Genomic DNA, 23,352 nt, shown 5'->3' with positions numbered 1-23,352 from the left:
AAGTTTAGATGTAGCCCCCAGCTTATGACAAAGTAGCCACTAACTATACCAGCTTCAGGTATAATGACAACCACGGAATAAGCTGCAACATTTCACAGTGGACATTTTGGATATGCTATAGCCTGTGTTAAAATGTTACAATTGGCTGTTCTTATATTAATTCCTAAATTACGTTTGTACCAGTTTGACAAATGTGTGCTTGGAGCTCAAATGCTTCCTAAAATAAAAAAAAAACATTTGAGAATAGTATTTGTCAGGAGGTCTGCCTGAGTTTCCGTTCTGTTCCTGTTTCTCTTTATTTATTTTTCATTTATTTTTTAAATCTGTTTTTATTCATTTTATTTTTTAAATTTTTTGTATGTATGCTTTTTGTGTGTGTGTGTGAGCGCATGGGGTGTGCCTTGGTTTTCAGGTTCCTGGTTTCCGCCCACGCTCCGCCCCCAGTCTTGCCTGTCTGCCTCAGCCATATTATTCCATCAAGCCTTGTCTGCCGTCTCCACCTGCAACTCATTTTCCACCCAGTTTCCTTTGCTATATATTTCTGTTAGCCCCATTAGCCTGTGCCAGATCGGGCCTCTGTTTTTCTCAGTGCCGTTCGAGCTTTCTACTTTGTGTGTCTGAATTTCCTGGTTTTCGAATTTTTGCCTGTTAAATCCGACTACGAAATTAGTCTGCCTGCTCTGTTATTCTAGCTTCTGGTTTTCGACTCTTGCCTGTTCCATGGACCTGGTCTCTGCTCCTGTTTTGTACCTTTGCCTGATTGGATTTAGGATTTTTTGGATTTTCGACCTCCGCCTGTATTGTGATTACGAGACTGTTGCTGTTTTTGTTTCCCTGTTTGTGATAATAAATCGCCAAGTTTTTATCGGATTTTTGGTCTGCTTCTGAGTTCTACCTCGGAACCTGACAGTATTGCTGTGTTTCATTAAAATGCATTGAAATCTTCATTATTGTCATGTCAATTTCTTAGGCTATTGATGTGCTATCTTCTACGGAAAAGAGAATGCAAACAATTTTGTTTATGCCTATGTAGTACCTTTAGTCAAAATAATAAGAATTTTTTTTTTTAATTAGGTAGTTCACACATACAAATATAGAGATCCTTAATCAACATTAAGCAACACACATCCCTTACAGCAAATAAAAATGAATAAATAGATAAATAATGATGTATGTAGGAAAAAACAGTGGTGTCAATAGTCTCTCTGGTCTGTATAGTCGGAAAACACAGTTATTCACCTATTTGTGCAACAGGTTGTTTTGACATGCAAAATAGATTTGGGGTTTTAAATTAATGGTAGAGGATTTATCATAGGGGCCCAGTGAGGGTGGGTCATTTTTTACCCTGTGAACAAGGGATTTGCATGATATGAAGATTACACAAGGGTTAAGATAATGATTAAGGCCATGATTAATTAAGGTTTGCCTAATTTTAATTGTCCAGAAATCAACCTTTTATTTTTTGGATTTGGATGCGAAAAGCAAATCTTTTCATTTTCAGTAATGCCGAATGGGCATTTGCACAATATAAGGAGTTTACTTTGTTGTAATTCTAGTTTGTATGCTTTAGCTGTTTGGTCTAAAAATTAGGGTTTTATGGGGCCATCAGTTTGTGCCATGTACGGGATTGGGGTTAACACTGCATTTGAAAATTTATAGAAAATCTTTGTTAATGTCTTAAGATTTTTATTGCCAGTCTGATTTTGCCAAATCGAGCGGCACATGGCAAGGAACCCCCTCTATGCTTATTTTACGCACTTAGAACTATGCTGAGACTCCATAATGCACTAACGAGTAGGCCCAAGTTGCTGTAGGTAGAATCTGTACTGACAATGAAATTATTTTTTGTCCCGCACACATCTGTTTTTATTGCATTCATGCAATTAATTTTGGTTTTTGGATAAGTGTATTCTTTTTTCAACATCTAACTGTTCCTGTTTCCATCATGCTGTATGCTACTTCTAGATGGATACAATAAAACTTTAAAGCTACAGATATATAAATGTTTTCATTTATGCTTCTGCCCAGCAAGGCTCAACTCATTTTTATTTTCATTTAATCTCTTTTTAAATGGCTGTATTTTCTCTGTGAGTCAATAAGAAGCAAAATGTTTTATCTTTTTACCTCGCAAGTCAATTCTTAACAATAGAAAATTAACTGATCTCTTTAAATACAAAAAACTATGCATGTCCTCTTGTGGTTGCAGAAAATGTGAACATGTGGCCACTGTCATTAAAAACCAAAGACAAATGACTGCAATTGTTATTGAAAGCTGAATAGGAAACACCATGAATCAGTTTTTTCATTTTTACTGTTGATAACAGTTATTCCGATGCGAGAGGTTTAAGTATGACCACTCTTTGATATTTTGAACAATGAGTTATTGTTGAAAAATTCAAAATGATTTGAAGCTGGCCCAATAATACAAACCATATGAATACTGGCATTTAGTTTTATTGTGAAAAAAAATTATGATATGCCAAAAAGTGCTAAATTTCATTGCTAAAATTCATGTGACTTACGATTGTTTTCTCCAGGTATAAGTCACATCCTTATTTGAACAAAATCTTTTTAAAAAATCAGCAATTTGAGCTGAACACTTAACTAGCAATGTTTGCTGTAAGTACACTTCATCTTAGATCATGTTGCAATGTTTAGTAAAGTTGCTGTACTGTAAGAATTTTTTCCCTGCTTTATGAATTTAAGCAGGAATAATCAAGAATCATTAAACAAGAAACAAAGTTTGTTACAAAAGCATTTAATAAGTTACCTGGAAAAATGTTATGTACAACTTATAACACACAAAAATGAATATAGGAAAAGGAACAATGCATTATGAACAGGAAAGGAACAGACAGTATTGCATGAATGAAATCCAGGAATATCAGATGTAATTAGACACATTCCAGTCTTATGTTCTTGTGTGTCCCATCGCAGTGTCCAACAGGAAGTCTTCGTACAGATTGACAGCCCGCTGGGGTGTTAGGGCTGTCCTTAGGCTTTAGTGTTCATCTTGCTGGTTCCTGGCACTACAGTGGTGGCTGACCTGCTGTCCACCTGAGCTGCGTGGCTCTTCACCCAACCATGAGTAGGATCCACACATATGCGCTTTCCGCGTTTGGTAACAAACCTGCAATAAACAACACAGAGCACCTTTAGCACCAAGGCACAAACACACATAAAACATGAATGCAATGCGGTCCGCAAGTTAGCGTCAGCACTGCTGTGAAAGTGCAGTTTAAAGGAGGCATGGATACTCACACATAGGCTGCTTTGGGACAGCTGCTGCTGGTTTCATGCCAGGAGACCACCATTGCTAGTGGGATCTTCCTTTTTTCATATTTTGTGCAGCAGTCCGCCCCTGTGCCAGAGCCCGCAGCTTTGGAGATAAAGAGACTAAGTTACTAAGATTGAATATTACTGCAACTCACACACACACAATCACAGGCACACACACACACACACACACACACACACGTACACATACACACAAATGCACACACACACCCCACTCCAGCAGGTTAGAGAGACTCACTAGAAGAGTCGAGCTCAAGAGAGCCGAGCAGCACGAGGATCAGTTTCATCGCTGTGTTCATTTTGACTGGAGACTGCAAGCAGAGAGAGAGGAGGTGCTGGTCTCTGGATCAGAGAGAGGAGCTGCTGGACTCTGGATCAGAGAGAGGAGCTGCTGGACTCTGGATCAGAGAGAGGATCTGCTGGACTCTGGATCAGAGAGAGGAGTTGTGCTGGGTGAGATGACAGAATCTCTCAGTTATATATACTGTACAGAGAGGTAGGAGGGGGGGAGGGGGGATTCCTCCTCAGACCTTCTCCTAATTCATGAGGAAGTCCACATGAATTCTTTTTCTAAGAATGAGGGTGATAGATTTCTTTTATAGCCTTCCTCGTTACCCTGGGCTCTTAAAGTGCACGTTAATTTAGTGTGTTGCAAAAATGCTGTGAGTAAGGAAGTGAAAACGAAAGCGGTTATTTTAGCCAAATTTCAGTACGCTATTGTGTCATCTGTAATGCTTGCAGAAGGGGGCACAAGGAGGTCTTGAGCAAGCAGAATTGAGACTACACAGACAGCCTGGTTTATGGACTACTGCAGGGTTCAAATCAAAGCCATTTTTAATGAATGAACAAGTGAATGAATGACTGAATGACTTAATTGATTTTTTCCTTGACAATTCAACATCATTAGTCAGAATTATATTTACAGAACACAATGCGAACATACAGTACACTCCAAAAGTATGAGAACATTAGAGTGAAAGTTGTTATTTTTGCCATATACTTAATGCAGTGGTTCTCAGACCTGTTCCTGGAGACCTACCATCCTGTAGGTTTTCATTTCAACTCTTAATTCGGCACACCGATTCTACGAATTAGCATCTCAACGAGATCTGTAGCTGTTGAATGAGGGGTGCTTTGTTAGGGTTGGAGTGAAAACCTGAGGGATGGTAGATCTCCAGGAAGAGGGTAGGGAACCACTGATTTAAGGAATTTGAATTTAAGATCAAAGATGAATGAGACAAAAGTTCAGACAATCAGCTTTTTTTCATGGTATTTAAATGCATATATGTTTTACCATTTTACTTTTATTTTATGTATTTACTTATTTATTTAATTGACAGGTACAATACACATTGATCAACATCATTATTTTGTGATGTAAATGTGCCCAGATTTAGCCAGATCCCTAAATTCTATCTGTTGTCCCTGGGCAGGCTGAAATTAACACATTAATAACAAACAGACCAGACTAGAAGCCATAGTACAGCATTAAAAGCACAAAAGCAGACACACAGAGCTTGTATGCGCATGAGCAACATAGAAGCAGGCACATGCAAAGGATCAATGGGGCACATAAGGCAAGCATATACAGCACAAAACAAGCTCATACTAGAGAAAGTATTAAAGCATAAAAACGCACAAAACGATGCATCACATGATGACATGCAAGACTCCACAATATTACACAACGCACATGCAGTTTAGTACTTACTTAACAGCCATAATATATTACATTATTATTACATTATAGGCATTTAGCAGACGCTCTTATCCAGAGCGACGTACAACAAGTGCATAGGTTTCATGATGTAGAGGCGCAAAAGAAACACTAGAGTGAAGTAAGGATCGTAGTGCCAGAAGTGACCACATCGATCAGGACTCCAACCCTGTAGAGTAAGCTTGTTCAGCAAGCAAGAATCCTACCAAGTACAAACTAAGACTTGAATCACACCTAATCATACAAAAACAATCCTGCCAGATACACTAACATAATCAAATTATCCTAGCTAGATACAGTGAGCTGAACTATAGGCTAGAGAGGGGTGGGGAGAGGTGCAGCCTGAAGAGATGAGTCTTCAGTCTGCGTTTGAAAGTGGTGAGATTCTCTGCTGTTCTGACCGTCACGGGGAGGTCATTCCACCAGCGAGGGGCCAGGACAGACAGCAGATGGGAGCGGGAAGTGCAGACGCGAAGAGGGGGAGGTGCCAAGCGTCCAGAGGTGGCCGAACGGAGAGGTCTGGCTGGCGTGTAGGGTCTGATGATCCTCTGAATGTACCCTGGTGCTGACCCCTTAGCTGCCTGGTATGCAAGCACCAAGGACTTAAATTTGATGCGAGCCATAACAGGCAGCCAGTGGAGGTCAGTGAGCAGGGGGGTGACATGGGAATGTCTGGGGAGGTTGTAGACCAGACGCGCTGCAGCATTCTGGATGAGCTGCAGGGGTCTGATGGCGGATGCTGGCAGACCAGCCAGTAGCGAGTTGCAGTTGTCCAAGCGGGACAGGACCATCGCTTGAACCAGGAGCTGGGTTGCGTAGGTGGTGAGGAAGGGGCGGATTCTCCGGATGTTGTACAGGAAGAACCTGCACGTTCGACTCACCGCCGTGATGTTCTGGGAGAGGGACAGTCTGTTGTCCATCACCACTCCAAGGTTTTTTGCGGTGGGTGATGATGACACCACAGTGTCCCCCAGGGAAATAGAAAAGTCGAGAAGGTTAGAGGATGGAGCAGGGATGAAGATCATCTCCGTCTTGCCTGGGTTCAGCTTAAGATGGTGGTTATCCATCCAGCTCTGGATGTCCCTCAGGCAAGCAGAGATGCGAGCAGAGACCCGAGTGTCAGAGGGCGGGAAGGAGAGAAAGAGTTGGGTGTCATCGGCATAACAATGATAGGACAACCCATGGGCAGAGATTACAGGACCAAGAGATTGGGTGTACAGGGAGAATAGGAGGGGACCAAGGACAGAGCCCTGGGGAACTCCTGTGGCAAGGGGGCGAGGTGCTGATACTGCACCAGCCCAGGCGACTTGGAAGGAGCGACCGGAGAGGTAGGACTCAATCCAGTCAAGTGCTGTGCCACAGATCCCCATAGCTGCCAGGGAGGACAGGAGGATGGGATGGTTGACGGTGTCAAAGGCAGCAGAAAGGTCTAGGAGGATCAGGACAGATGAATGGGAGGCTGCTTGTGCGGCGTGAAGCGACTCATTGACCGAGAGGAGTGCGGTCTCTGTCGAGTGGCCAGGTCTGAAGCCAGACTGGTAGGGGTCTAGGAGGTTGTTCAGGGAGAGAAAAGAGGAGAGTTGATTAGAAGCAGCTCGTTCAATTGTTTTGGATAGGAAAGGGAGAAGGGAGACAGGACGGTAGTTCTGGATGACAGAGGGATCCAGAGTGGGCTTTTTCAGCAGTGGGGTGACGTGGGCCAGCTTGAAAGAAGAGGGGAAACATCCAGAAGACAAGGAGGAGTTCACGAGGGAGGTGACATATGGGAGGATGTCAGGTGTGATGGTCTGGAGGAGAGAGGAAGGGATGGGGTCAAGAGCACAGGTGGTAGGGCGGTGGGAGAGTAGGAGCTGGGAAACATCAGAGTCAGTGAGGGGAGAGAAAGTGGAGAAACAAGGGGAGGGAACAGAGCTGGGGGAGTGGGGAAGGGTGGTGGACGTGAAGGAGCTGCGGATGTCTGCAATTTTCTCATCGAAGAAAACTGCAAAGTCATCTGCAGCGAGGGAGGACTGAGGTGGGGAAGGAGTGCTGAGGAGAGAGGAGAAAATGGAGAACAGCTGATGAGGGTTAGAGGCAGATTTATGAATTTTTGTTTGATAATAATTAATTTTGGCAGAGGTTATAGCGGTAGAAAATGTAGCTAGCATAGACTGGTAGGCAGACAGGTCGGATTGAGCCATGGATTTCCTCCACTTCCTCTCCGCTGCACGTAGGCTGGCCCGGTTGGTTCGGAGGGGGTCAGACATCCACGGACTGGGAGGGGACGAGCGTGCCTGCCTGGAGACTAGAGGACAGAGAGAGTCAAGTGCTGAGGAGAGCGAGGAAGACAGAGTGGAGGATGCAGAGTCAGTGGGAAGGTTGGAGAAGGATTCAAGAGTGGGGAGTGAAGCAGTGACACTGGAAGCGAGAGAGGAGGGAGAGAGGGAGCGGAGATTACGGCGGACCATGACAGTAGGAGTGGATGGAGGGGAGGGAGGGGAGTAAGAGGGAGGGAGAAGGAAATGAAGTGGTGGTCAGACTGGTGCAGAGGGGTCACTGTGGGATTGGAAGAGCAATTCCTCAGGATAACCAGGTCTAGGAGATTGCCAGCTTTGTGTGTTGGTGGGGAGTGCATTAGGGAGAGATCGAATGAGTGAAGTAGAGGCAGGAAGGCTGCAGAGTGGGAGGCATCAAGGTGGATGTTGAAGTCTCCCAGGAGGATCAGTGGGGTGCCATCCTCTGGGAAGGAGCTCAGCAGGGTGTCGAGCTCATCAAGGAAGCTTCCCAGGGGCCCTGGAGGGCGATAGATAACTACAATATACAAGTTAACAGGATAGGTGATTGAGACAGAGTGGTATTCAAAGGTAGAGATGGAGAGGTGAGAGAGGGGGAGAACAGAGAATTTCCAGGAGGGAGAGATCAGCAAACCTGTGCCCCCACCACGGCCAGACGGGCGGGGGGTGTGAGAGAAGGAGAAGGAGGAGGAGAGGGCTGCAGGGGTTGCAGTGTTGCCTGGTGTGATCCAGGTCTCAGTGAGGGCAAGGAAATGTAAAGAGAGGAGGGACGCGTAGGCTGAAATGAAGTCAGCCTTCCGCGTAGCAGACTGGCAGTTCCATAGCCCTCCTGCGACCGTGAAGTTGTCACAGGGGGTCAATGAGGGATAGCGAAGGTTGGAGGGGTTCCGTCGCCGCGGGGGGCCTCGCCTGCAGAAGCGAGTTCTGAAGGGGAGAGAACAGGTTGGGATGGGATGGGCACATAGCATAGCAGTGAGGACAGGGAGTAGAGAGAGGAAGGGTGATGGTAGAAGGATAGAGATGCAATAACACAAACTGGGAGGGAGCGACTCTAGCGTCGCCACAAGCCCTAATTAGCAAATGAAAAGCAGCTGATGACTAAGCAATTGCCCCACAAGCCAGCAGCTAACTAGCTCCACACAATGCCTGCTTGATGCAGTCAGTTAAGAGCAAATGAGGCTAATAAGATACTACACTTCAAACTACACTTCACAAACAAACACCAAAACTAATGCTGGGCAAACTACAAAACAGGTAGAAGTCTAATCTAGCTACACTAATGGCAAAAAACAGATACTTAGCCCGCTCTAGGAGAACTTCTGCGGGTCCTGCACAGCTGAATCCTGATTGCACTTTCTGACCAACTAACTCCAAACAGTTCTAATATAGCGTCGCTCCAAGCCAGACTACAAGCCCCAATTAGCAAATGAAAAGCAGCTGGTGACTAAGCAATTGTCCCACAAACCAGCAGCTAACTAGCTCCACACAATGCCTGCTTGATGCAGTCAGTTAAGAGCAAATGAGGCTAATAAGATACTACACTTCAAACTACACTTCACAAACAAACACCAAAACTAATGCTGGGCAAACTACAAAACAGGTAGAAGTCTAATCTAGCTACACTAATGGCAAAAAACAGATACTTAGCCCGCTCTAGGAGAACTTCTGCGGGTCCTGCACAGCTGAATCCTGATTGCACTTTCTGACCAACTAACTCCAAACAGTTCTAATATAGCGTCGCTCCAAGCCAGACTACAAGCCCTAATTAGCAAATGAAAAGCAGCTGGTGACTAAGCAATTGTCCCACAAACCAGCAGCTAACTAGCTCCACACAATGCCTGCTTGATGCAGTCAGTTAAGAGCAAATGAGGCTAATAAGATACTACACTTCAAACTACACTTCACAAACAAACACCAAAACTAATGCTGGGCAAACTACAAAACAGGTAGAAGTCTAATCTAGCTACACTAATGGCAAAAAAACAGATACTTAGCCCGCTCTAGGAGAACTTCTGCGGGTCCTGCACAGCTGAATCCTGATTGTATACATACATACATATACACACAGTATACATATATATAAAAAAATTTAATATTTAACTATCATGTTGACATTGTTGATTAACCAATTACCAAAATTTTAAATTAGGGTGAATGTGCCAATGTTTGTCAGGTCTCTCAGGTCTGCGGGCAGGGTGTTAAAATATGTGATGCTTTAAAATAAAAGGCTGATTGGCTAAAAGCGCTTTTCCTTAATGGTATTATGCAATCCCCCCTTATGGATGCCCTAGTAGACCTGCTTGTAGTTTTTTCACAAACTCTTTCAGCACAGGAGGAGCGAGACCATTAAGGATTTAAAAAACTAAACGTGCGTCTGCAAATTTGACCAGATTTTCCCCATTTTGGAGGTCATACTTGGCTAAGATGTCACAGTGAGGATGTCAGTTTGACCTGTTGTCCAGGACCATTAGAACTTGTTTGTATACTGTCTCAATGGGTTTGAGAGTTGTCTTACATGTCTGTGTCCAACTAGTTTGACAGTAAGTGATATGAGGGAGAATCATGGCATTCAAAAAACAATTAAGAAATTTGTTTTGGATAAAAGCGCTATATAAATGCAGTCCATTTACCATGTGTCATTAGGACGCTTCTGTGACGATAAGAGCACAATTTTAAAACAATTGGTATTAAATGGGGGATATGATATGCAGCTGACTATATGCCCAACAAAGTATTTGTTGTAAACTGATCTTATTGTCCACATAACAAACTGCATTGTCATCAATATCGTAAATATCTCAATTCAAAATAACTTGAAGTTTGTTTGTTTGCTGCAAGAAGAAACATCAAAAAAAGTAAAATAAGATTCAATTAACAGCAAGACAAAACTGTGACAAAAAGGCTTTATTTAACAGAATATTTAATTTACAGTGTAATCAATAAATAACAAATAGGGAAAGAACAGATAATTTATTGACACTCCTCTTCTGTTTTTCAGTTCAAATTCAGAGTCCAACAGGAAGTCAGTGTGTTGAGTGTCAGCCTGTGAGTTCAGTTGGGAGGGCCTCAGGATGTGGTTTTGAGTGACACGGTTGTGGCTTTCCTTGACCTGCTGTCCACCTGAGTCATGTGACTGCGCACCCAGCCCTCGGAGGGATTCACACATATGTGCTTTCCGCGCTTGGTTACAAATCTGCAACAAACAACACAGAGCTCCATTAGCAACTAATGAACAAGCACACCAAACAGCAGTGGGGAATGAAATAATATTAATAACATATAATATAGTGTATAGCGATGTAAACTCAGCTGAGCATCAGTGCTCTCACAGCATCAAAGCAAAACAGACATCATCGTACTCTGTGCTTCGAGCACAGCCAGTCAGCAATGCAATAAGTCAGTCAACACTCCAGTAAAAGGTCCTGTTGTGGGAGGAGTCTTGCAAGTAGAAATGAGTGCTGAGCCCCAGAGTGAGGTCCGACCATGTGAGAATATTGTGAGTGCTGTAATCCTAGATGCACGCTGAGGACGGAGGTATGGATACTCACACTACTGCTGCTTTGGCACAGCTGCTGCTGGTTTCATGCCAGGAGACCACCATTGATAGTGGGATCCTCTTTCTTTCATAGCGTGTGCAGCAGTCCGCCCCTACCCCAGAGTCCTTATCTTTGGAGATAAAGAGACTAAGTTATTAAGATTGAATATTACTCACACACACACACATACCCCACTCCAGCAGGTTTGAGAGACTCACCAGAAGAGACAAGCTCTAGAGAGCCGAGCAGCACGACGATCAGCAGAGCGCTCAGTTTCATCGCTGGGTTCATTTTGACTGGAGACTGCAAGCAGAGAGAGAGGAGGTGCAGGACTCTGGATCAGAGAGAGGAGCTGCTGGACTCTGGATCAGAGTGTGGAGCTGTGCTGGGTGAGATGACAGAATCGCTCGGTTATATATACTCTATAAAGAGATGGAAATCAGGTGTTACGTCCCCACGCGTGTGTATGTGTTTGTTTTGTTGTTTTCTTTCTCCTCTGTGTTTTTCCATTCTCCTCTCCACGCATCTCCTTCATCTAGGTGTCCATCTGCTATTGGTTCCCGGCACGTCACTCATCATTCGAGCCCCGCTCCAGCACCCAATCCGAAACAGCGCGACAATTCAAAAACCCTTCCGTTCTCCGTCGCCGGGCTTCATGCCATACTTGCTCATTTCCACTGTATTCTGTAATTATCCGCATGTCATTTGTTGTGCTTGTGTATTCCTGCGTGTGTGTTTGCCACTTAATTGTTTCCAAGTGTCTTCTACCCCTTGTTATTATTTGTTATACTGTGTATTGTCTGGGGAGAAGTGAACAGGTAAGATACGGTTTATGTTATATTCACTGACACGTCTGCTCGCACGTAGGTAGATCACTGTATAGACACACTAGGTTAGGGGCGGGTGCCACTCCCTGTACTTTGTTTGATATAAATAGCGTAGAACGGCCAGTTAGGTTTTGTTTTTCGTATTTATTTTTAGTAGTTTAGGTTAGAGGGTCACTATCGGATTAGGTTAGGCAGACTTGAGAGTTTTGATTTTTACTCTGTTCTTTTCTTTGGCACCGCTCTCGTTCCTTCTCCCCCGTATGTGTTACGTCTGTGCCTTTACTTGAAAAAATTGTAAATAGCTCACCTTCACCTGTAATTAAACGCACACCAGTTTTGCACTATATTTTGTTGTTTTGTTATGTCCTCTTTCAACCAACCCACACTCAGACCTTATGTTACCTCCCTATATACCCCTATACACTCTGGGGTCGTAACATCAGGGATGGGGAATTCCTCCTCAGAACTTCCCTGGAGCCCCCTTCTTCCTCTTTTTCTGGGTTCTAAGTAGCGCTTCTGTTCTGTTACAGAGAATACAGCTTCTGCAGTAAGAGGTGTCAAATGTCTAAGAAAACGCATCTTGTTGTTCCTGCGTTTCCTTTCCTAAAATTTAGCCTTACTATGGAATTTTCTTCTATCATTTTCTTCAAGCATCTAAGGTGATCAAACAGAGCACAAGTGATTTCAGTTAATAGACCACTGGGTCTACTGGATTACTGTTGGATCTGAAGCTGACATATTTCTATTGTACTGAATAAGAGATGAATGAATAAATGAATCCATTTGACATGTCTGTGAGAACTTTACTACAAATGATTGCCAAGCCTGCTGTCCACATACTTTTGGAAATGTAGTGTATGTATAAACTTGTTGATCAAAACAATTTTCAGAGGACCTTAGAAGAATAATTGTAGAGATGCATAAAACTGGAAAGGGCCACAAAAGTATTTCTAAAGGCCTGGGTGTTCATAAATCCACAATAAGCCAAGTTGTCTACAAATGGAGGAAATTCTGTACTTTTGCTACTGCCTCCAGGAGGGGGCATCCTGCAAAGATCACTGCAACTTGACATAATGTGGTGCTGAGGGAGGTCAAAAAGAAATAGGGTACCAGCAAAGGACCTGCAGAAATCTCTTGAACTTGCTAAAGTCTCTGTTCATGTATCCTCTATAAGAGAAACACTAAACAATAATGGTATTCATGTGAGGACACCACAGAGGAAACCAGTGTGGAACTGTGTGATATTAGTTTAAGCAAAATGTGTTTGTCTATTATTGTGACTTAAATGAAGATCAGACCACATTTAATGAGTAATTAATGCAGAAATTCAGATAATTCCAAAGGGTTCACAACTGCTTGCAACTGTGTATATATACGTTCAGTAATAGACCTCCATCTTTTCGATGCTCAGTCAGTATTATGCGTTCAAAGATAAAAACATCGGATAAAACACACGGTGGCCTTTTTAACATTGAAGTTTAGATATAGCCCCAGCTTATGGCAAAGTAGTCACTAACTATACCAGCTTCAGGTATAATGACAACCAAGGAATAAGCTGCAATATTTCACGGTGGACATTTTGGATATGCTATAGCCTGTGTTAAAATGTTACAATTACGTTTGTACCAGTTTGTCTTTCTAGAAGCATCTCACCCTACCCCTGACTCAGTTATGTTTTCCAGCCAGAAACCATTTCAGGAAAAGGGCCATTTCTGCTCCTCTAAGAAGGACTGTAAAACAAGCACAATGTGCTACAAGTGCGAGCCCATGCGTGTAGACTTGCATACTGTCATACTTGTGCCTAACAGAGAAATACACAAATGTGTGCTTGGAGCTCAAATGCTTCCTAAAATAAAACAAAAGCATTTGAGAATAGTATTGCTGTGTTTCATTAAAATGCATTGAATTCTTCATTATTGTCATGTCAATTTCTTAGGCTATTGATGTGCTATCTTCTATGGAAAAGAGAATGCAAACAATTTTTTTATGCCTATGTAGTACCTTTCGTCAAAATAATAAGAATGTTTTTTTTAATTAGGTAGTTCACACATACAAATAGAGAGAACCTTAATCAACATTAAGCAACACACATCCCTTACAGCAAATAAAAATGAATAAATAAATAAATAATGATGTGTGTTTGTAGGAAAAACCAGTGGTGTCAATAGTTTCTCTGGTCTGTGAAATTGGAAAACACAGTTATTCACCTATTTGTGCAACAGGTTGTTTTGACATGCAAAATAGATTTGGGGTTTTAAATTAATGGTAGAGGATTTATCATAGGGGCCCAGTGAGAGTGGGTCATTTTTTACCCTGTGAACAAGGGATTTGCATGATATGAAGATTACACAAGGGTTAAGATAATGATTAAGGCCCTGATTAATTAAGGCCTGCCTAATTGTAATTGTCCAGAAATCAACCTTTTATTTTTTGGATTTGGATGCGAAAAGCCAGTCTTTCCATTTCAGTAATGCCGAATGTGCATTTGCACAATATAAGGAGTTTACTTCGTAGTAATTCTAGTTTGTATGCTTTAGCTGTTTGGTCTAAAAACTAGGGTTTTATGGGGCCATCAGTTTATGCCATGTACGGGATTGAGGTTAACACTGCATTTGAAAATTTATAGAAAATCTTTGTTAATGTCTTATGATTTTTATTGCCAGTCTGATTTTGCCAAATCGAGCGGCACATGGCAAGGAACCCCCTCTATGCTTATTTTATGCACTTAGAACTATGCTGAGACTCCATAGTGCACTAACGAGTAGGCACAAGTTGATGTAGCTAGAACCTGTACTGACCATTAAATTATTTTTTGTCCTGCACACATCTGTTTTTATTGCATTCATGCAATTTATTTTGGTTTTTGGATAAGTGTATTCTTTTTTCAACATCTAACTGTTCCTGTTTCCATCATGCTGTATGCTGCTTCTAGATGGTTACAATAAAACTTTAAAGCTACAGATATATAAATGTTTTAATTTATGCTTCTGTCCAGCAAGGCTCAACTCATTTTTATTTTTATTTAATCTCTTTTTCAATGGCTGCATTTTCTCTGTGAGTCAATAAGAAGCAAAATGTTTTTGCTTTTTGCCTCGTAACTCAATGCTTAACAATAGAAAATTAACTGTTCACTGGTCTCTTTAAATACAAAAACTATGCATGTCCTCTTGTGGTTGCAGAAAATGTGAACATGTGGCCACTGTCAATAAAAGCCAAAGACAAATGACTGCAATTGTCATGGAAAGCTGAATGTGTAACACCATGAATCAGTTTTTCATTTTTACTGTTGATAACAGTTATTCCGATGCGAGAGGTTTAAGTATGAGCACTCTTTGATATTTTGAACAATGAATTATTGTTGAAAAATTCAAAATGATATGAAGCTAGCCCAATAATACAAATCATATGAATACTGGCATTTACTTTTATTGTGATGTTAAAAAATTATGATATTAAACTGATACAAAATTGTTACTGGATGGTGCAGCAGTCACCTTTTACTGCAAATTGCCAAAAAGTGCTAAATTTCATTGCTAAAATTCATGTGACTTATGATTGTTTTCTCCAGGTATAAGTCACATCCTTATTTGAACAAAATCTTTTTAAAAAATCAGAAATTTTAGCTGAACACTTAACTAGCAATGTTTGCTGTAAGTACACTTCATCTTTGTTTGTGACATGCAACAAACATGCACATGTTGCAATGTTCAGTAAAGTTGCTGTACTGTAAGGATTTTTTCCCTGTTTTGTGAATTTAAGCAGGAATAATCAAGAACCATTGAACAAGAAACAAAGTTTGTTACAAAAGCATTTAATAAATTACCTAGAAAGATTTTATGTACAACTTATAAAACAGAAAAATGAATGTAGGAAAAGGAACAAGGCATTATGAACAGGAAAGGAACAGACAATATTGCATGAATGAAATCCAGGAATATCAGATGTAATTAGACACATTCCTCTCTTATGTTCTTGTGTGTCCCATCGCAGTGTCCAAAAGGAAGTCTTCGTACAGATTGACAGCCCGCTGGGGTGTTAGGGCTGGCCTTAGGCTTTAGTGTTCTTCTTGCTGGTAACTGGCACCTGAGCTGCGTGGCTCTTCACCCAACTATGAGTAGGATCCACACATATGCGCCTTCCGCGTTTGGTAACAAACCTGCAATAAACAACACAGAGCACCTTTAGCACCAAGGCACAAACACACATAAAACATGAATGCAATGCGGTCCGCAAGTTAGCGTCAGCACTGCTGTGAAAGTACAGTTTAATGGAGGCATGGATACTCACACATAGGCTGCTTTGGCACAGCTGCTGCTGGTTTTATGCCAGGAGACCACCATTGCTAGTGGGATCTTCTTCGTTTTATCATAGCGTGGGCAGCAGTTCGCCCCTACGTCAGAGGCCTTATCTTTGGAGATAAAGAGACTAAGTTACTAAGATTGAATATTACTGCAACTCACACACACACTCACAGGCACACATACACACAAGCACACACACACACACACACACACACACACACACACGTACACATACACACAAATGCACACACACACACACACACACACACCCCACTCCAGCAGGTTTGAGAGACTCACCAGAAGAGACAAGCTCCAGAGAGCAGAGCAGCACGAGGATCAGCAGAGCGCTCAATTTCATCGCTGTGTTCATTTTGACTGGAGACTGCAAGCAGAGAGAGAGGAGCTGCTGGACTCTGGATCAGAGAGAGGAGCTGTGCTGGGTGAGATGACAGAATCTCTCGTTATATATACTGTATAAAGAGATGGAAATCAGGGATGGGGAATTCCTCCTCAGAACTCCCCTGGAGCCCCCTTTCTTCATACGAACCAGCTTTACAAGGAGAACATCTTTCATTTCTCTTCCTCTTTTTCTGGGTTCTAAGTAGTGCTTCTGTTCTGTTACAGAGAATACAGCTTCTGCAGTAAGGGGTGTCAAATGTCTAAGAAAACGCATCATGCTGTTCCTGCGTTCCTTTTCTAAGATTTAGCCTTACTATGGCATTTTCTTCTATCTTCTTCTTCAAGCATCTAAGGTGCTCATACAGAGCACAAGTGATTTCAGTTAATAGACCACTGGGTCTACTGGACCACTGTTGGATCTGAAGCTGACATATTTCTATTATACTGAATAAGAAATGAATGAATAAATGAATCCATTTGACATGTTTGTGAGAACTTTACTACAAATAATTTTGATTGCCAAGCCTGCTGTCCACATACTTTTGGAAATGTAGTGTATGTATAAACTTGTTGATCAAAACCATTTTCAGAGGTCCTTAGAAGAATAATTGTAGAGATGCATAAAACTGGAAAGGGCCACAAAGCATTTCTAAAGGCCTGGGTGTTCATAAATCCACAATAAGCCAAGTTGTCTACAAAAGGAGGACATTCTGTACTTTTGCTTCTCTCTCCAAGGGGGGGGGGGGGGGGAGCATCCTGCAAAGATCACTGCAACTGCACATAATGTAGCGCTGAGGGAGGTCAAAAAGAAATAGGGTACCAGAAAAGGACCTGCAGAAATCTCTTGAACTTGCTAAAGTCTCTGTTCATGTATCCTCTATAGGAAAAACACTAAACAATAATGGTATTCATGGGAGGACACCACAGAGGAAACCAATGTGGAACTGTGTGATATTAGTTTAAGCAAAATGTGTTTGTCTATTATTATGACTTAAATGAAGATCAGACCACATTTAATGAGTAATTAATGCAGAAATTCAGATAATTCCAAAGGGTTCACAACTGCTTGCAACTGTGTATATATACGTTCAGTAATAGACCTCCATCTTTTCGATGCTCAGTCAGTATTATGCGTTCAAAGATAAAAACATCGGATAAAACACACGGTGGCCTTTTTAACATTGAAGTTTAGATATAGCCCCCAGCTTATGACAAAGTAGCCACTAACTATACCAGCTTCAGGTATAATGACAACCACGGAATAAGCTGCAACATTTCACAGTGGACATTTTGGATATGCTATAGCCTGTGTTAAAATGTTACAATTGGCTGTTCTTATATTAATTCCTAAATTACGTTTGTACCAGTTTGACAAATGTGTGCTTGGAGCTCAAATGCTTAATAAAATTAAACAAAAACATTTGAGAATAGTATTTGTCAGGAGGTCTGCCTGAGTTTCCATTCTGTTCCTGTTTCTCTTTATTTATTTTTCATTTATTTTTTATCTGTTTTTATTTATTTATTTTTTAAAATTTTTTTGTATGTATGCTTTTTTTGTGTGTGAGCGCATGGGGTGTGCCTTGGTTTTCAGGTTCCTGGTTTCCGCCCACGCTCCGCCCCCAGTCCTGCCTGTCTGCCTAAGCCATATTATTCCATCAAGCCTCGGCCGCCGTCTCCACCTACAACTCATCTTCCACTCAGTTTCCTTTGCTATATATTTCTGTTAGCCCCATTAGCCTGTGCCAGATCGGGCCTCTGTTTTTCTCAGTGCCGTTCTAGCCTTTTACTTAGTGTGTCTGAATTTCCTGGTTTTCGAATTTTTGCCTGTTAAATCCGACTACGAAATTAGCCTGCCTGCTCTGTTGTTCTAGCTTCTGGTTTTCGACTCTTGCCTGTTCCCTTGACCTGGTCTCTGCTCCTGTTTTGTACCTTTGCCTGATTGGATTTTGGATTTTTTGGATTTTCGACCTCCGCCTGTATTGTGATTACGAGACTGTTGCTGTTTCTGTTTCCCTGTTTGTGATAATAAATCGCCAAGTTTTTATCGGATTTTTGATCTGCTTCTGAGTCCTACCTCGGAACCTGACAGTATTGCTGTGTTTCATTAAAATGCATTGAATTCTTCATTATTGTCATGTCAATTTCTTAGGCTATTGATGTGCTATCTTCTACGGAAAAGAGAATGCAAACAATTTTTTTTATGCCTATGTAGTACCTTTCGTCAAAATTATAAGAATGTTTTTTTTTAATTAGGTAGTTCACACATACAAATAGAGAGAACCTTAATCAACATTAAGCAACACACATCCCTTACAGCAATTAAAAATGAATAAATAAATAATGATGTGTGTTTGTAGGAAAAAACAGTGGTGTCAATAGTTTCTCTGGTCTGTGAAGTCGGAAAACACAGTTATTCACCTATTTGTGCAACAGGTTGTTCTGACATGCAAAATAGATTTGGGGTTTAAAATTAATGGTAGAGGATTTATCATAGAGGCCCAGTGAGGGTGGGTCATTTTTTACCCTGTGAACAAGGGGTTTGCATGATATGAAGATTACACAAGGGTTAAGATAATGATTAAGGCCCTGATTAATTAAGGTCTGCCTAATTTTAATTGTCCAGAAATCAACCTTTTATTTTTTGGATTTGGATGCGAAAAGCCAATCTTTCCATTTCAGTAATGCCGAATGTGCATTTGCACAATATAAGGAGTTTACTTCGTAGTAATTCTAGTTTGTATGCTTTAACTGTTTGGTCTAAAAACTAGGGTTTTATGGGGCCATCAGTTTGTGCCATGTACGGGATTGAGGTTAACACTGCATTCGAAAATTTATAGAAAATCTTTGTTAATGTCTTAAGATTTTTATTGCCAATCTGATTTTGCCAAATCGAGCGGCACATGGCAAGGAACCCCCTCTATGCTTATTTTATGCACTTAGAACTATGCTGAGACTCCATAGTGCACTAACGAGTAGGCCCAAGTTGATGTAGCTAGAACCTGTACTGACAATGAAATTATTTTTTGTCCCTCACACATCTGTTTTTATTGCATTCATGCAATTTAATTTGTTTTTTGGATAAGTGTGTTCTTTATTCAACATATAACTGTTCCTGTTTCCATCATGCTGTATGCTGCTTCTAGATGGTTACAATAAAACTTTAAAGTTACAGATATATAAATGTTTTCATTTATGCTTCTGCCCAGCAAGGCTCAACTCATTTTTATTTTCATTTAATCTCTTTTTCAATGGCTGAATTTTCTTTGTGAGTCAATAAGAAGCAAAATGTTTAAGCTTTTTACCTCGCAACTCAATGCTTAACAATAGAAAATGAACTGTGCACTGGTCTCTTTAAATACAAAAACTATGCATGTCCTCTTGTGGTTGTAGAAAATGTGAACATGTGGCCACTGTCATTAAAAACCAAAGACAAATGACTGCAATTGTCATGGAAAGCTGAATGTGTAACACCATGAATCAGTTTTTCATTTTTACTGTTGATAAGTTATTCCGATGTGAGAGGTTTATGTATGAGCACTCTTTGATATTTTGAACAATGAATTATTGTTGAAAAATTCAAAATGATATGAAGCTGGCCCAAAAATACAAATCATATGAATACTGGCATTTACTTTTATTGTGATGTTAAAAAATTATGATATTAAACTGATACAAAATTGTTACTGGGTGGTGCAGCAGTCACCTTTTATAGCAAATTGCCAAAAAGTGCTACATTTCATTGCTAAAATGCATGTGACTTATGATTGTTTTCTCCAGGTATAAGTCACATCCTTATTTGAACAAAATCTAAAAAAAATCAGCAATTTGAGCTGAACACTTAACTAGCAATGTTTGCTGTAAGTACACTTCATCTTAGATCATGTTGCAATGTTTAGTGAAGTTGCTGTACTGTAAGAATTTTTTCCCTGCTTTGTGAATTTAAGCAGGAATAACCAAGAATCATTAAACAAGAAACAATGTTTGTTACAAAAGCATTTAATAAGTTACCTGGAAAAATGTTATGTACAACTTATAACACACAAAAATTAATATAGGAAAAGGAACAATGCATTATGAACAGGAAAGGAACAGACAATATTGCATGAATGAAATCCAGGGATATCAGATTAGATACATTCCTCTCTTATGTTCTTGTGTGTCCTATCGCAGTGTCCAAAAGGAAGTCTTCGTACAGATTGACAGCCCGCTGGGGTGTTAGGGCTGGCCTTAGGCTTTAGTGTTTATCTCGCTGGTTCCTGGCACTACAGTGGTGGCTGACCTGCTGTCCACCTGAGCTGCGTGCCTCTTCACCCAAGCATCAGTAGGATCCACACATATGCTCCTTCCGCGTTTGGTAACAAACCTGCAATAAACAACACAGAGCACCTTTAGCACCAAGGCACAAACACACATAAAACATGAATGCAATGCGGTCCGCAAGTTAGCGTCAGCACTGCTGTGAAAGTACAGTTTAATGGAGGCATGGATACTCACACATAGGCTTTTTTGGCACAGCTGCTGCTGGTTTTATGCCAGGAGACCACCCTTGCTAGTGGGATCTTCTTTTTGTCATAGCTTATGCAGCAGTCCGCCCCTGTGCCAGAGCCCGCAGCTTTGAAGATAAAGAGACTAAGTTACTAAGATTGAATATTACTGCAACTCACACACACACAAAAACAGGCACACACACACACAAGCACACACACACACACACACACACCCCACTCCAGCAGGTTGGAGAGACTCACCAGAAGAGACACGCTCCAGAGAGCCGAGCAGCACGAGGATCAGCAGAGCACTCAATTTCAACGCTGTGTTCATTTTGACTGGAGACTGCAAGCAGAGAGAGGAGCTGCTGGACTCTGGATCAGAGAGAGGAGCTGTGCTGGGTGAGATGACAGAATCTCTCGTTATATATACTGGACAGAGAGGTAGGAGTCGGGGAGGGGGGGATTCCTCCTCAGACCTTCTCCTAATTCATGAGGAAGTCCACATGAATTCTCTTTCTAAGAATGAGGGTGATAGATTTCTTTCATAGCCTTCCTCGTTACCCTGGGCTCTTAAAGTGCACTTTAATTTAGTGTGTTGTAAAAATGCGGTGAGTAAGGAAGTGAAAACGAAAGCGGTTATTTTAGCCAAATTTCAGTACGCTAATGTGTCATCTGTAATGCTTGCCGATAGCGCGCACGAGCAGGTCTTGAGCAAGCAGACTTGAGACTACACAGACAGCCTGGTTTATGGACTACTGCAGGGTTCAAATCAAAGCCATTTCTGTAAGGACCACTGTCATCAAAGTAGAACTTTATTGACAATAAAGGCAATCCAGTTATGTTTGGCGGTATGGCTCTGTTCTGGAGCTCTCCTGCCAACCACGCAGCCCGCGTGGATAAGGCCGGGAGGCCAGCAGCCAAACCCCCCTAGAGGGGTACACACAGAACAGATCCAGCAGCAAGTTCTTAACACATAGGGATGGAGCAATACAAATTCTTAACACACAGGAATGGAGAAATGCAAATTCTTGACGCATAGGGACGGAGCTGGGGTGGTGGAGGGGATTTACGAAGCAACGTGCAGCAGCTTGCATGCAAGAGGAGCAGCTGAATGAGTAGAGGGAGGCTGTTTAGGTAGACTGCCCTGTTAGTGAATGTACTGTGATAGGCGAACATCACTCAGCTGAGCCATCAGCTGATTCAGCCGGAGCGCTTGACTCTCGTGGCCTGCCAGAACAACTTGATGCTCCATTTTTAATAAATGAACAAGTGAATGAATGACTGAATTACTTAATTGATTTTTTCCTTGACAATTCAACATCATTAGTCAGAATTATATTGACGGAACACAATGTGAACATACAGTGCACTCCAAAAGGATGAGACCAGTAGAGTGAAATTTGTTAAGTTATTTTTTCCATTGCCATATACTTAAGGCAGTGGATCCGAACCTTGTTCCTGGAGACCTACCGTCCTGTAGGTTTTAATTTCACCTCTAATTCGGCACACTGATTCTACGAATTAGCATCTCAGCTAAATCTGTAGCTGTTGAATGAGGTGTGCTTTGTTAGGGTTGGAGTGAAAACTTGCAGGACGGTTAATCCCTAGGAAGAGGGTTGGGAACCACTGGTTTAAGGAATTTGGATTTAAAAAGATGAATACGAGACAAAAGTTCAGACAATCCGCTTTTTTTCATGGTATTTACACGTGTGTATATTTTACCATTTTACAGAAACAGTTGTTTTTTTGTGTTGGGTCCCCCCATTTTCAGCTAAAACTTCAGCTAAATTAAGTTAAAGGATGACCGGCAGGTCTGTTGCTCTGGTGTTTCCTTTTAAATGGGTTCATACATAAAAGAGCATCTATGAAGATTGCGACTGGAGTCAGAGACATACACCATCATGAAAACCAGATGACTATCTATGGTTTAAAAAGTACTGACAGAACAATTCATCAAGAAGGATAGCACAGTATTCAATCTATCATTTACAGCAGTTTGGAAAAACGTGAAAAAGAAATAAACCACTGTTGGACTCAGATGTGGGTTGGCCAAGGAAGACGACTGCAGTTGATGACTGTCAAATGCAGACAAGACAGAAGAGTTCCGGAACAAATGTTCATGGACAGATGAGACCAAAATAAAACCAAAGTGATGGAAAGCCTAATATATGCTGAAAGGAGAACAACTCATGATTCAACCCCCTGCCCCCCCCCCCCCCCCCCCCCCCATCAGCGAAATATGGAAAAGATAGTGTCTTGGGTTGGCCATTCGTGGCTGCTTCTGGAACAGGCTCAATCATCTTTATTGACGATGTAATGGAGGATGGGAGCACAAGGAAGAATTTGGAAGTGTACAGGCAGCTTTTTTAGGTCTGGCTGTGTATAATGAAATTCCTTCAACCTCATCAGCTAGCGCTTCATTCTGCAACAAGAAAATGACCCCCAACACACTGCTTACGCAACCAAAGCATTCATCATTGGGAAAAAGTGGAAAGGTTTGGAATGGCCAAGT

The 23,352-nt window shown here is 41.5% G+C and overlaps 3 protein-coding genes across 5 annotated transcripts; all 3 read right to left on the bottom strand.

Moving 5' to 3' along the window:
* Positions 1-2,742: 2,742 nt before the first annotated feature.
* LOC118227295 (C-C motif chemokine 3-like 1) lies at positions 2,743-11,945 on the bottom strand. 3 transcript variants are annotated; one of them, XM_035417545.1, is made up of 3 exons: positions 11,042-11,922; positions 3,262-3,379; positions 2,743-3,130 (listed from the first exon to the last, which is right to left on the bottom strand). In XM_035417545.1, exons 1-3 carry the CDS (start codon positions 11,112-11,114, stop codon positions 2,995-2,997), a joined length of 327 nt encoding a protein of 108 aa, XP_035273436.1. In that variant the 5' UTR covers positions 11,115-11,922; the 3' UTR covers positions 2,743-2,994. The 3 variants fall into 3 exon arrangements, with proteins under 3 accessions (XP_035273436.1, XP_035273438.1, XP_035273437.1); XM_035417547.1 differs by lacking the exon at positions 11,042-11,922 and adding an exon at positions 3,536-3,733; XM_035417546.1 differs by lacking the exons at positions 2,743-3,130; positions 3,262-3,379 and adding exons at positions 10,177-10,480; positions 10,836-10,953 and having other exon boundaries at positions 11,042-11,945.
* A 3,497-nt stretch (positions 11,946-15,442) lies between these two features.
* Positions 15,443-17,082, bottom strand: LOC118227298 (C-C motif chemokine 3-like 1). Its single transcript, XM_035417551.1, has 3 exons — positions 16,249-17,082; positions 15,938-16,058; positions 15,443-15,806 (listed from the first exon to the last, which is right to left on the bottom strand). The coding sequence occupies exons 1-3, from the start codon at positions 16,319-16,321 to the stop codon at positions 15,698-15,700; spliced, it is 303 nt and encodes a 100-aa protein (XP_035273442.1). The 5' UTR covers positions 16,322-17,082; the 3' UTR covers positions 15,443-15,697.
* A 2,893-nt stretch (positions 17,083-19,975) lies between these two features.
* LOC118227296 (C-C motif chemokine 17-like) lies at positions 19,976-21,431 on the bottom strand. The gene is made up of 3 exons (XM_035417549.1): positions 21,099-21,431; positions 20,845-20,962; positions 19,976-20,713 (listed from the first exon to the last, which is right to left on the bottom strand). The coding sequence occupies exons 1-3, from the start codon at positions 21,169-21,171 to the stop codon at positions 20,578-20,580; spliced, it is 327 nt and encodes a 108-aa protein (XP_035273440.1). The 5' UTR covers positions 21,172-21,431; the 3' UTR covers positions 19,976-20,577.
* Positions 21,432-23,352: the final 1,921 nt, after the last annotated feature.

Source organism: Anguilla anguilla, chromosome 5, assembly GCF_013347855.1.
Source record: "Anguilla anguilla isolate fAngAng1 chromosome 5, fAngAng1.pri, whole genome shotgun sequence".
Lineage (NCBI taxonomy): Eukaryota > Metazoa > Chordata > Actinopteri > Anguilliformes > Anguillidae > Anguilla > Anguilla anguilla.
Note: the sequence above shows the minus strand (reverse complement) of the source record. Positions and strands in the feature narration are given on the sequence as shown.

Excerpts from the sequence above, each read along its gene's own strand:
- LOC118227295 (XM_035417545.1), bottom strand. The coding sequence starts at position 11,114 with ATGAACCCAGCGATGAAACTGAGCGCTCTGCTGATCGTCGTGCTGCTC. Across the intron at positions 3,380-11,041 it reads TCTAGAGCTTGTCTCTTCTG|CTGCGGGCTCTGGCACAGGG; the intron begins GTGAGTCTCTCA and ends TTATCTCCAAAG. Across the intron at positions 3,131-3,261 it reads TGTCCCAAAGCAGCCTATGT|GTTTGTTACCAAACGCGGAA; the intron begins GTGAGTATCCAT and ends TGTTTATTGCAG.
- LOC118227298 (XM_035417551.1), bottom strand. The coding sequence starts at position 16,321 with ATGAACACAGCGATGAAATTGAGCGCTCTGCTGATCCTCGTGCTGCTC. Across the intron at positions 16,059-16,248 it reads TCTGGAGCTTGTCTCTTCTG|ATAAGGCCTCTGACGTAGGG; the intron begins GTGAGTCTCTCA and ends TTATCTCCAAAG. Across the intron at positions 15,807-15,937 it reads TGTGCCAAAGCAGCCTATGT|GTTTGTTACCAAACGCGGAA; the intron begins GTGAGTATCCAT and ends TGTTTATTGCAG.
- LOC118227296 (XM_035417549.1), bottom strand. The coding sequence starts at position 21,171 with ATGAACACAGCGTTGAAATTGAGTGCTCTGCTGATCCTCGTGCTGCTC. Across the intron at positions 20,963-21,098 it reads TCTGGAGCGTGTCTCTTCTG|CTGCGGGCTCTGGCACAGGG; the intron begins GTGAGTCTCTCC and ends TTATCTTCAAAG. Across the intron at positions 20,714-20,844 it reads TGTGCCAAAAAAGCCTATGT|GTTTGTTACCAAACGCGGAA; the intron begins GTGAGTATCCAT and ends TGTTTATTGCAG.